The 13982-nt window shown below is 36.5% G+C and overlaps 1 protein-coding gene across 3 annotated transcripts in view; it reads right to left on the bottom strand.

Annotated features, from left to right (window-relative positions):
- UPF2 (UPF2 regulator of nonsense mediated mRNA decay) overlaps positions 1–13982 on the bottom strand; it is a 67405-nt gene that overhangs the window by 2976 nt on the left and 50447 nt on the right. For all 3 annotated transcript variants that reach the window (XM_054825833.1, XM_054825843.1, XM_054825822.1), the window contains 2 exons: positions 9699–9840; positions 5913–6033 (listed from right to left, as the gene is read on the bottom strand). In XM_054825833.1, the coding sequence (XP_054681808.1) occupies positions 5913–6033; positions 9699–9840 (263 nt within the window). The remainder of the gene's footprint in view (positions 1–5912; positions 6034–9698; positions 9841–13982) is intronic.

Here is a 13982-nt window from a genome sequence, read left to right on the forward strand (position 1 = left end):
GGCCTTTCTGCACATTGCTGACATCACAAGATCACAAAAATTTCTTATTATTTCTTAACGTGAAATTTTTGAAATTAAATTTCACACTTGTCCCTAAATCCTTTCATGTCCTCCATCAATCCACAATGCTCTATGCATTTCTGGAGCAATGTATTTCTTCAAATTTCAGACACCATCCTTCTCCAAACACCTCCTCTCAAAACTCACTTGCTGCTTTGCTCTTCATGACTAATCTCAGCTTTGGTGCTCTCCATTCTCTCTCCTAATCACATTAGCCAAAAACAGGAACATGAAATAGAAACACAATGAACACCTGAAATTTATTTTTCTGTTTTAAATGTAATGCTGTGTCATGAACACCTCTTTTCTTTGCGTGCTTTATTCTGCTGAACACATTTTCTGGCTTTCAGATGCAGAAGCTTTAGAGGAGAGGACAGTTCTTAAAAAGGAAAACAGCCTCTGAAGTTCAGACTCCTCCTCTGAACTGTTGCCTGCATGGACAGCAGAGATAACTTATGGAGACTGATCTTTGCTTTCAGCTGTCCTTCCACACAACTGGCCTTTGAGAATAAACTGTATGTACATGCTCCTGTATACTGGCAAGGGAAGAAAAATACTGGAGAGCACTAACTGAAGTCCTGGGAAAAGAATTCAAATGCCTGTCATGCCACAGTCAGCTTCTTTCCTGTCTCATGGATCTATAGAATGGACAACACATCACTTGTCTTCCACATGGGAGTGTGGAAGTGTGTTCACGTTAGACCGTGAGGTGATTTGATTCCACAGTAATGAATGCACTAACAGAGATCACGACATATTGCACCTTAACATGGGCTAGAGAGAAATTTCAACAAGTGTAAAGGTGTTTAGACTCATTCTAAACACATTACTACTGCTGATGATGTGACCAAGTTCAACAACAAAATTGGAAATTACATTCTGTAGAACGTTAACTAGCAATTTTGTACTGAAAAAGTGTAGTGCTGGATTTTAAGTAGTTGTTATCAATTTAGCTGTGCCAGAATATATTTCTCTGGAACAATCATATTTCAGAACTAGTCAAATACTAAGGTGCCCTGGTCATTTCCTAAGAAATCTGAATTATCAACTTCGATACAGTAAACATCAGATTCAAACAATCCACAAAAGCTAGACTCACCTAAGAAAGAGAATCTTAAGTTGTGCAAGTTATTTTATATTCTCATCTGTTCAACAAAAATAAACTACTGTGACAAAATCAAATCAAAGTCATAGCACGCAAAGTGGGCTACTATCAGGAAGGTGTTTTGAGGATTGGTACTTAGTTTCCAGAGGGCCACAAAGCTGCAGGGGTTTCTGTTTGGTTTATAATTATTATTAATATTGAAACAACTTCTTTACACAAAGAGTCTTTATAAATGAGTATTCTAATAAATAAAATCTTGCCTTCCTTCCCCTCTAAATGGTAACTATGATCATGTCTCTCTTCACCTTTGCTATACGGGTTACACTCACAGCTACATTTGCAGAGCCCAATAAGCACGATGTTATTAAGACAAAAACCTGAAGACCTCACTTTTCTTATCTTGTTTCTGCTCAATTCTAGTGCAGTCCACCAAAAAAAAGCTGCAGGAAACCTCTTCTTGAAGTTCCTATCTGAGGTTTTCCTCCCATAAAACAGCTGAAAAGGGAGGTTGGAATTTCTCTGCTGAGTATGAATGGCTACACTAGCATGTGTATTAATAGGGAAAAGGATGTAGTAGAGGATCAAGAATGACAACTGAGAAAAGGTCAAGATTAAAATACTGGTGAAAAAGATAGCAAAGAATAAAGGTGAAGTGCGCTAGCACACAATTAAATAGAACACTGAATTTTTTAGTATTTATATCTCGAATGTGAAGGTGGGAGCCACTTCATCATAAAAATCTACAAAGCAAGAGCAAAACATTACTGGTAAAAAAAAGGTCATCACTTTAAGAATACAAAAGATCATTGAAAGTGACAACTAAAGATTTCCAAAGCAGCATGATGTACCAAGGGATAGATGTGTCAGTTCAAGACAGCACCACACCAACAGCAAAGAGTTTGTCTAGTTTGAGATAATGACAGTCTATGACAATGAGCTAGACTGAGGCTAACGGAGAAACTGGATTTAGGCTGCCCAAGACTTCTGGTATATGACAATAAGAAGTGCATTCAAAGCTTCAAAATAGAATATTGGTTAATACATCAGCTACATAGCAGGTGAGGTATGAAGTGTGTTTGTCCAGTAGCTGAAACAGGAAATCATGTTAAATTCACATTTTTTCTTATTATCTGTACTCTGATTTTTCAGCATTAATTGAATACTCTTTATTATGAGAATATTTAGCTAATAAAATCCTAGCATCCTGTTATTACCTTTATGCTTCATTTTTCTTTATTAAATGGGTTAAAGAGAAATAAGAGTCAAATGCAAATAGGAGACCTGAAATTACCAATTAACTTGAATTTGATTTAGTTTGTCAGCTTATGTTGGCATCCCAATGGACCTTTTGACACAGACAGGTCCTCTTTCTTTACTATACTTTCAAAACAGCAGTGAGTTTTGAGGTTACTGCTTTTAAGGAGGAGAGGTTTAACAAGTTAAAAAACTCCTTGGTAAGGCCCGCTTCTCTATAGTCAAATTTCTCACTGCAGTTCTTTCTTTTCTTTCTTGGTAACCAATGTTTTTTAAACAGACTTCATAAAATGTGGTTATTTACATTTCACTTTATAAGCACGCCATTTAATGGCTCTCAATCTTCTGTAAACAAAGGAAAAACACTTTTTTGAAGTGAGAGGCTATTCTCCAGAGCTGTAAAAGGATATTTTCATGATAATGCCATCACCAAAAAAAGTTAGTTTTGTAAATTTTGTGTTTCCTGAAGGTATCAGTTTAACAGCTTGATAGCCAAAGTCCTCTTTTAATACACAAATGCTACAGAACTGGAGGCAAGAGTGAAAATTGTTGCCTTCCCGGTTTTGCTGAAGCAAATCAAGGAATACTACTTTTAATGTAATCACAGTAAGTTATCTTTAAGGCCAGTCAGCCTTAAATGAACGAGGCCCAAAAAGAATCTCCTCCTTGCAGGATTAGCAGGTCTTAAAACTTGAGGCTATACAAGCAGGCAATTACAATTAAACAGCAGTAAACTCCAATTTTTGATCCAGCATTTTGCACATGCTAAATAGTAAGAAATTTGACAATGCCTGTATATCTCACTGCATTTAGTTCAATACTGAAAAAGGACATTAACAGATAAGTAAACACTGCAAAAGATTTCTCTTGTTTTTTAACAGAATGCACACTGTAGAGCCACAGCCACTAGTTCATTCTTCCATTTAGTGACAATTGAGGCAACACATTCATGGGTGTTTTTAGGGTTATTTTTGGTTTTGTTTTGGTTTAGCACCCTGCTAGACAAAAACAGAATCACAGAAAAAATTTAGGTTTCAAGGGCCCTCTGGAGGTCATCTAGTCCAAATCCTGCTGTGACAGCAGGGCTAATTGTGAAGCGAGACCCAGTTGTTCAAGGCAAAAAACCTACGAGAGAACCCAGCGCTGCTGTCATTAATTTTTGAATCATCAAGATTTGGATTTAACTTTCTAAAAGATGGTTGAAACATGATGCTCAGGACATGTTTAGCAACACAAAAGTAAAAAAAAACCCACCAAATCAATTTCTCTACTCTTAACACTACTTGAAATGCAAGGAAGTCCTCATCCCAACCTTAGCTATCAGAACCTGTCAGATTGTACATTACAGGGGAATCAACCAGGAGATTTACTTGCTCAGATTATCCCTAACCTCAGGAAATTGAAAATAAAAAGTTGCATACCTTAGAGAAAGTAACATACATTATTATTTCCAATAAATTCGAGTTACTATTGCAAGAAAATAATGTATCAGTCGTCTTTGCATGCAAAGAAGAAACAATGCAACACAGCTCACTCATCATGTAAGTGATAACATCTGTAATTATACAAATTGGTTCTATCATGTAGGAAAGTGAAAACTTCTCCAGACAGATACTAAAATCTCCTTTCAGCACAAATCCAAAACCTAGCCCCACACTAGCTACTATGAAGAAAATTAACTCCATCTCAACCAAAGCCAGCACAATAGCTCAGCTCCTACTTGCTGAATACTCCAGCATCCTCAGAGTCCATGGGATAACTTCTTAACCAAAAGATGAGGATAGTCTGGGCTGAGAGACTGCACTTCACCTTTCAAACTCAGAAGACAAGCTTCAATATATATCCTATAGATCAGAAGCCTTAAAAATGTAGGTGACAGACAATCTAAACCACAAGTGATAAGCCACAGGTGGACCTACAGCTTCCAATAAATCAATCTCCACTTAAATATCTTTCAGCTGGGGTTTAGAAAAGTAACATTCCCTTACTACAGGCTAAGATGGCTCAACTGATGCATGATTGCCAGCCTGAGCATTGCACTATACAACAAATAAAATATGCTTGCTAAAACAAACTTCCTGGTCTCCGCTCTAAGCAGCTTACAGATTAGAAAGGAACAAAGAGTAAATTACATAATACAAAACTACATCAGAATTGCAAGCACATGGCGCAGTTATTTGAACAAGCAAACACTACTTAAACTGTTCGCTGGACAATGCCTGACCTAGTTTACAGTGAGGTCCTAAGTTATAGTTTCCCTAAAACATGTGAAAATAAAAAGCTTTCACAAAAACCGCATGAAAAAAGAAAATCTGCAAATATCACATCTACTGGTGTGGCTGTTATGTTTAAAGACTAACTGCAGTGTGCTCTTCATACAGGTTGCAAAGCATTTGGGAGAGATGACCGAAAGACAAGAAGACTGCATAGTTGTGTATGAAACATCTGCAAGCATTACAGCAATTCAGTGTAACTGAATAGTTTGTATTTCTATGACAGCATTAGTGATACTAAAAAGCTAAATGGACAGCACTGCTCATTTTATTGACTTACATCTGGTTAATTTTTTTTAAAAAAATATGTATTTTAAAATGCAGTCTGTTTTCAAAAAAATAGATAGGGGTTTTTTTGAACAAGCAGTATCTGTATAGGGTCTCAGTGGAGTGAGTGACTATCAGAAAGCTATAAAATGCCTATAAAAATGTACCTGAAAAGTTAGCAATGTTACTGTAACATAGGATTAGTACGTTACATTAACTTATTTCTAGCTTACAAAGACAGCCCCATTAGTAGGTAAACTCTCCCTTCCCACTTGCTGCTCCCATCTATCCACCTCCAAAACTAACTTGCAAAGAAAAGACAAACATGAAAGCAGTCTGCATTTCACCTGAAACTGTCTATTCAAATTTGTGCTGCAGGGTTAATTTAATGGTTTATTCTCAAGCTTACTCTGAGTGAGAAAAGACACACTGAGATATATTAAAACTGCAGAATGACTATTAGACAATCCAGAATGGCTCTTTTCAGGTTAATAATGTTTTCTGTATGCTCTTGTACACTATAAATCAAAGGTTCTCCTCCCTGTCTTTAGGATCTTTACTTTCCATTCCGGGCTTCAAATATGGAGGTATAGTGCTCAAATTCACCAAATGGAAAAAGCACAGTGAGAATTTCACCAGATACTCAAAAACATCCTCTCCCCCTTCTCACTGAGAAAGCAGATGTGCATCTTTTCCCCTGTGAAAAGGGGCTCAGATTCTACCAGCCTTTTCACAACTAAAAATAATCCTCTGGCTTCCAAACCTCTGTCAAGGGCATATTTACAGACACTGTGTTAGAAGCACAAAGCACTGCTCAGTATTTTAACAGAATGCTTTAGAATGGAAACAATAACAAATGCACTTGCACTACACAGATCATTATCTGTTTCAATTATGAAGGTAATTACTTGCCTAGAACTAGAATTACCACATTTAAAGGAAGATTGTCCTACCTCCCACCAGTTTTAAAGATTAGATCTGCATTAGGTGCTCCCTTCGGATGCTGGTAACGAGGCCGCCGTTCACGATTAGTATTTGCTGGAGCTGGACGCTGTGCCAGAGACTGCAACATTTCTGTAATTTCATACAGAAGAAAGTTAAATACATTTTCTATGCATCTTTTAAAAGAGGAATTTACACAAGCACATTTCACTGCCCTGTAGTAAAAAAAAAGACACCTTAGTTACACTTTGCTATACTTTAGCGTTAACACTCCTCATGTTATGCCACAACAACTAATTTAAAACAAGTTACTAAAATTGTATAGACAGCTTTGACAAATCCAGGCTACCCCGTAATGTGAACTCGCATTTCCAGATGTTCTTACAGAAGGAACTGCCAGCAATGGTTTTCATCACAGGTGCCTAAGAACAGGGCTATGCCCTCTTCTTTCTGAACATATCAGCCACCACTTTCTCCACAATAACCAGGGACAAAGGTTCACAGCAGTAGGAAAAGCCACAACATTAAACCATCCTGAAATAGTAACAACTGGACAATGTTGCTGCCAATTAAAGACTCCGCAAGAAACCTGTCCTAAAATTAGGCATTGAGAAGTCAGGTATTTAAGTCTAAGCTAGCCATAATAGGATCCTTCTACAGAGAAGACAGGCACCTGAAGAGGGTGACTCAGCTGACCTACATGATACCAGCTGTCCCATGGATGGAGTTTTTTCAGTCTTAATTAGTGAGAAGAAATAGGTGGGTGCAGAAAGAAGTCCATACTACCCAGTTCAGCCCTGGGCAGTTTAAGCTAGGTAAGTATTGTGTTTTGGCATTTGGTAAAACTTCATTTCTAAGATTTCATTTTTTAATGATAAAAAATGGCTCTACCAGGCTAAATTAGTGGTTTTTAAGTACTCAGTATAATTACAAATGCATCATAGGGACCTCCACATAAGTTCTGCCCATATGTTAGTGCATCTAATGGAAAGTATTTCTGACAGTCCACCTGTGCAAGAATCTACATTGCTCAAACAGATGGAATAAATGAAGGGGAAAAGTGGAATAAGCTGTTAAACAGATTATGTTTGAAAGTCTGCTCTGTCTAGTTCTTTAATCTCTGGTAATCTCATTGGAGACACATACCCATCACCTGCTAGAACCAAACACTACTCACACAATGACTTGCACAGGGCAAAACTGGAGACTACTGAGATTCTCTTGCCATTTACAAAACGCATGTGAAAGTTTCAATAAGTTATCCACCCAATCTTTGAGAAACTGGGAAACCATGAATGATTTAATATACATTATTGGTTTCAACAGTTAATAAACCACGTATTCACGATCTGTATACTCCCTTATCAACAACTGAAAAAGGCAAAGACAGCCATTCAACACACTGACAGGCCATTTTTGTAAATATCATGAAATAACATCCTTCAAAACAATTCTGTATGCCAGGAGAGATCTCTGTTGGCAGTGATGAGACCCAGGAAGAAAATAAGAGATAATGGTACATTGCCAGCCAGGTGCTAGAAGCAAGCAATGAACAAGCAAGTGTGTGCATGCCTGTGTCTTCTGTTTTCCACACTGCAGGTGAAACAAAATATCGAGGTTTGTGAAAAGTCAGTAACTGAGAAGTTGAGTAATTGAGAAGATAAGAGAAGGAAGAAATGGCAAAGGATCACAATGTATTAGCTAGGCATGTCACTCATTTTTTGTTTTAGTGAAGGAAAAAAAAATCTACACAGAAAAATACTAGTCTAAATTAGAGAGTCACCCAGTTCCTAATATTTCTTTAAAAATGTTTGCAATACTAAAAAACACAGCTGAAGTATTGTTACCTGATACTACTTTGAAGTACATTGGTGAATTTTCATCTGTTAGCTACCTTGTACAGATGAAAAAACGCAAATGTACATGCAAATGTTAGGACAACCCTGAGGCATTCTTCCAGAAATTGAGACTTATTCCTCCCTTGGTAACTTCAAAGCTTGAAACAGAAATTTAAAACCAACTCTTTCTTCCAACAGGTACATAACAACTTGTTACAGGCAAGCTGACTCTTCTAAAGTAACAAATCAACTGCACAAAGTCAAAATAAAAAATAGTTCCAAAGAGGAATGTAATTTGGCCTGTTTAATTTAATCTGATTAAAAGGTCCTTTTTAGTTTGATTTTACTGTGTATATTACCCAGGTTAATAAAAAAAGATCAACAGCTGTTTTTAAAAACGGATGTCAGTTATGAAAAAACTTGTTTCTTCTGTGTTGATTTTCCTCCTACATTAATGCTTTATACACAGCACCTAGAAAATCTATGAGAAAGCAAAAAAAAAAAAATTGCCTATTACTGGTTACCAATTGGTATCAGTTGTCTGATTCATTCCTCTTGGACAAAATCAATGTGATCCTTTTTTGGATAAGAAGCACAATTGCTCACAATAAAATCCTAGATTAAACCGACTGATTTTAGAGATACCCTCAAAGTCATATGACAAGGCATAAAAACCCAAATGCCCTGACCAGCAAAAATATTAGAAATACCATTAATGAGGAAAAAAACCCCAAAATATCTGGGAAAAAATACTTAAATGTTTAATTCTAGAGCCTACTGTTTCTCTTCCTTTTTCATAAGTGGGCTTTAAAAGAGGGGAGTGTCTTGGAAGAGAAGTTTTTAAGCCTATTATGATGTTTAATATTAAGAAGATATTGTGCTACCATTTCAGAACTCTTTAGACACATACTTTGGAAAAATACTCCTTTTTACAATTACAAGTTTAATTCTTGTACTATCAAAGGCATGTTAGATTCCATAGTGGTTTTAGAGTTAGAGCTGCTTTAATTTAAATTTCCCATTTCCTGATGAATAATGACCTTTCACTAAATACCTTAAATGAGATTTCCTGCTAACTACTTGTACTGTGATTACCACCAGACTGCAACATCTTTACAAAATGATAAAGCAAGAACTTTGGAGATGTTAAATGGAAATACTAACGTAAGAACAGAACACTGTCACTTTTATTGGTCTGGCTTTGTTTACTATCTGAGTAAGCCAAGGAAAGATGAGTCTGAAAAAGACCCAAACAAACCACCCAACAACCAAACACATCAAGTGCCCCAGTTTAGGGGCTTTATGATCTGTTGTATTAACTGTTTGTTTCAATCTGTCCAGGTTCCAAAATTCCTGATTTAAATGATCTATTTTTTTTTTAAAGATATGTAATTTGTACAAAACCTTCATTCTGTTAATGTATTCTCATGTTCCAGATTAATAGCACTCCTAGAGCCTGTAGCAATATGAAACTGAGGTGACAGTTTTTATTTCTCAGGTGAAGGTTACCTCTTAGTATTTGCAAGTCTTAGCAAGACTGATGAAGATTCTAAATACCTTTGCCTATTAATATCTAAAAAAGCAAAGTTTAAGTTGCACAGAATTAATTCCTCTTGTAACCAACTCAATTGTTTTGCACAGATGCCACAGACATCACTTATGTTATCTTATTTTTAAGGAAGCAATCTCAGTTCTTCCTCTTTCCCAAAATAAACAGAAATGCTGAGATTTATTGATGTCCACATGAAAACTCCTTTCATGGAAGGGCTATACAAACTTCTTCAAGCACAGAGACCAGGGAGTAAAGAATGAATGACTGAACCTAAAATACAGGTTTTCCACAAAGCATTACAAATTAATATTCAGAACTCAAAGTGCTAATTATCACAAATAATATTTTCTGTAGATCCACAAAAGTTCCTCCGAAAGTAAAAATTAAACGCTTGGTGATTTTCTTACCCTGGTAGTCCTCTTGTTCTTGCCGTTCATTGATATCCAAAGTGAGCTTTTTCATCCTCATTCTCTCCTCCTGTTCAGCTTGCTGTTGGTTCCAATGGTTTGCAGCAAGTTGGGAAGACATTGGTACATTTAGGATCTTAAACTGCAAATGAAAATGAGTTTTTAAGCACTCATCACAGAAAAAAAACAACCACAAGACAATCCAAAATACAGAAGGGTTATGGTTATTTCTAGGTTATTGTGATGAGATGCTTTCTACAGAAGCTTCTACTGGAAAGTATGTTGTTTGTTGGTCTTAAACTCTATTTCACATATGGAAGCATGAAAAATACAAGATATTCAGACCAACAGACACAGAGAACATACAAGACAGGCTGATGTACTGCTAAGGCAACAAGAGACACAGAGTATTTATGGTAACAAAATTGATTAACTTTCACCAGGAACACATAGCTATATGCTTTATTCTTATTTTTGTACAAGCCGATACAGTGAATTACACTAGTCCTGTGATAAAAGCACCACAGCTGGCGCAGAAAGCTGCATCTCCCTCCAAAGGTCTCTATCTTCCAAAGAGGTGAAGCCCCTGCACAGAATTTTTACTGTTATCCCTTGTAATAACAGAGGAGAAACGTTCCAAGCATTTCAGATATCCCCTGGCATTCCTTGGCCAGTACTTTTCCATTTATGAATGATTCTAGCTCCACAGTACTATTACTTGGTCTGGAGACAACTGTGGTGTCAAATTTAATCTTTTCCTCCTCCCCCACACCCAAACAGCCATTCTACACATTCAACACATTATCTGATTTGCCATAAGCTACATTAAAGGTAAGCTTGGTGCTACTCCTCCAGAAGGACCCTCTCCCTGAAAAATACAGCTGAGACTTTTCAGAGAGGCATAGGAAAGATGCTTTCTTTTTCTCCAGAGTCAGAAAAATCCAAGTTTTTATTTCCACAGAGCTTTTTTTTTTTTTTTACAGTTGTTCCAAAACAGAGAAGTGATTCTTATCTGCAACAGAAACAATAGTTTTCAGAAACCTGTTAATGCTGAAGTTTGAGAACATATTTAGAAAAATTTCACTTCTTCCTTCAACTTCACATCCATTAGAAATAAGTATTTCCATGCTTATAAGCAGGGTAATGCATTTAAGGATAATCACTTTCAATATTCCAGGAACTACGCTGAATCCTGCAGCTTGTTCTCGTCATCTGAGATCTATTTCTACAGAAATAGAAGCAGGGGCAAATTTTTAAGTGTTCTTTTCTTCTACACTGTCAAAAACTGCAGACAGAAAGATACATTATCAAAACCTCTGTTGAGAAGGTATGTAGTAAAAGCAAAATCCTCATTAAGTATGGTTAGTATTTAATGTAGCAATTACTAAGAAATCTCAAGGTATCTATTAGATAGGAGTGCCCCACTAGCAGCAGATGAATAATGAGTGTGAGAAGGCACCAAGTACTCAGGTGCAGTATTTGAATATAAACTGTGTTTGAAACAGTGAAGAGAGATTCTTGCAAAGACTTGAGAAAAACCTGGGTACAGTAAAACCCGATCAACTAGAAGATTTATTCAAATGAGACAAATCAGGCAAAAGATTCTTTTTTTTGTAGGGAGGCGTTAATAGCGTATTATATGGAACATAAATAAAGCTTGTTATGAAGGTGTGCAGGGAAGGAAAAAAAGAAAGTTCTTGAAATTCCAACAGAAAAGTAAGCTTTAGTTACTTATTGCTGAGCAGACTATGCACGTTCCCAGATACTGTCAAATGAGCTTTATGCTAACCACACAAATAACTAACCCATTAGCAGCATTTCACGATAAAAATCATTCCTTAGCTTAACCATTAAGCTCCTTAATATGTCCTTTACATTTTGTCTGTTCTATGGATTTATCAGCTTAATGGGACCGGTAAGTGTTTTCAGACAGGACACTTAAAGTAGAAAAAAGAAACCTGAAATATAGAAGGGTGCAAATGAAAGAAACAGATACAAATAACAGATTGGTAATTAACAAAATATCACTGAGTCGCTATCTGAAGGCAACTAGACAGTTGCCATCTGAAATTACATCACTGATGACAATTACTAAAGGATATGATGATTACTGAGCAAATGAAACATTTCTGATATGGAAATACTGAAAAGGTATGTCAAAGGTATAAAATCTGCAAGATAGGGACAGAAGATAAGGACTTCACTTAGAAGATGGCAAACTGAAGATAGATTAGAAAATGATCATTCAGAACATGAGATTATAGATTTCGTAAGAACATCACTGAGATAAAGACCTTCACGTTCAAGGCCCAGACCTGACTATTCCATGGACACTACCATTCTTTTATGGAACCTTGCTGAAAATCCTTCAAGTGAAAGGAAATTTTTGTCTCAGGTATTAACTAAATTTCTTGACACTATGTGACTTTCTAATATCCAAATCTCACCTTAGTTCACACCTACCTGGCATAAAACCTTCTTGGACAGCCCTCAGCTCTGATCCCTTGTGATGGCAATATTTATTTCCTCTTGCTCTCTCATGGCTTGTGGATAAATCATGATGCCATAGTCTAATTTCCAATAACCACGTTCACTTCTACTGCTACTAGTTTTGTAAGTTTTGTCATACAACTTCTTTTCTACAGCTGACAAGTGAAAAAACCATCTATTGCAAGACACTGATCTACCCAATATGCTTGCTATTGCCTGTTTTGGTAAATCAGTGTGACAAAAAAAGGATAAAATATGGCAGCTTGTTACTATCAGCCTGCAATGACTATTAGTTCAGGCTGTATACTGCTGGTAAATAGCAGTCAGTTGCTCTTGTGTTGCTTCAAAAAACTAGTTGTCAATGCTCGACTAAAATCTGGCTGAAGATTGGCACGTGAACTGAGTATTTAGTGACTGGACCTCAACTACCAAATATTAACCTCTGGAAGGAAGCACAGCACATTCATCAGTTTCATCAGTAAGTACTTTTTACAGTGAAGATTTCTAGTTTCAGCAGCACCATTGACAAAGAACAGAGAGACCAAACCAATTGCTAACATAGCAAGCGATTAGGTTGATGTCATAGCGAGGCGATGATACTAATTTCAGTGACCGTACAGACAAGAAGCTACTTAGAGCCTTCCAGGTTATCTGCATATTCCTTTTGACTGTTTTAAGTTATAGCTGTAAACTTTCAGCTTTTTAAACAGTAAAGCATGCATCCATCGCTTAAAAACTCTGTGCACATTCTTCCATGCAGATTTAAAATAAAGCATTATAAGGAGTAATTATTTTCTTTTCAACTCCACCTCTTCTTTCCTGCTTATTTTTCTATTAAAACTGACTACTAAGACTTTTTTTTCTGAATGCAGAACTATGGACAAAGAAGCCTTTCATTGACTCAAGAACTGAAGCAGTCTGTAAAGCAACTGTTTTCTACATTTCTAGAAACACTGAGAAGAGTTTTGGCAGGAAGTGCCTACTCCCAAAACTAAATATTGGGGGAGGAGCAGGGAAAACTCCTGAACAAGTTCTGCTTTCTTTTTAAGCCACACGTCGGCAATATTTTCACCTCACACAGAATATGAAGATCCTAAAATTCTTGGTAGCTACAGATACTCCCAGTAAATTATCCTGAAAAAGCTAAACACCATTTTTTAAAAAATAGAGTTCTTTTAAATCCCTTCTCAGCCCAATGACAACAGTTAAAACTCCCACCCAAAACTGCTGTAGGACTTTGTATACAACATTCAAGTTCCAGGAAAACAGAATAACCAAACAATTAGTTAATCATCACTACTAAACGCAAGCATGTATGTGCCCACTCAAGTAGATATCGCCACTTACATTTTCAAAGCACGCACTTAGCACAGCACACACTCACTAGTTCAAGTGTTTTATGAGAAGAGACCTTCTCATGTTCTACACAGATTTTTAAAGTGTCTTTCATATGGAGAAAAACTCTACTTCAGGTTTATATACTTCAGCTGTGACACTACTGTCACAATTCAGGTAATGAAAGTCAAAACAAAGTAATGGCCTGGATCTAAACACTTGAAAGGTACAGATGCATGGAATGAAACATCATCTTGGTTTTGCTTTCCCTATAAACTCAAGTCATTAATTTTCATCACCAATGTATACAACCAAAATGAAAAGGGTTCTTTAAAAGACCTAAACCATGACAAGAAATGCATGTGGAATGTGTTAAGCATTGATTTGTATACTATGCATTTGCTGACCTAGGAAAATTCAAACATATACTGGAGAAAAGAGCCAAGACAAATGTATACC

This window comes from Grus americana, chromosome 1 (genome assembly GCF_028858705.1).
Source record: "Grus americana isolate bGruAme1 chromosome 1, bGruAme1.mat, whole genome shotgun sequence".
NCBI lineage: Eukaryota > Metazoa > Chordata > Aves > Gruiformes > Gruidae > Grus > Grus americana.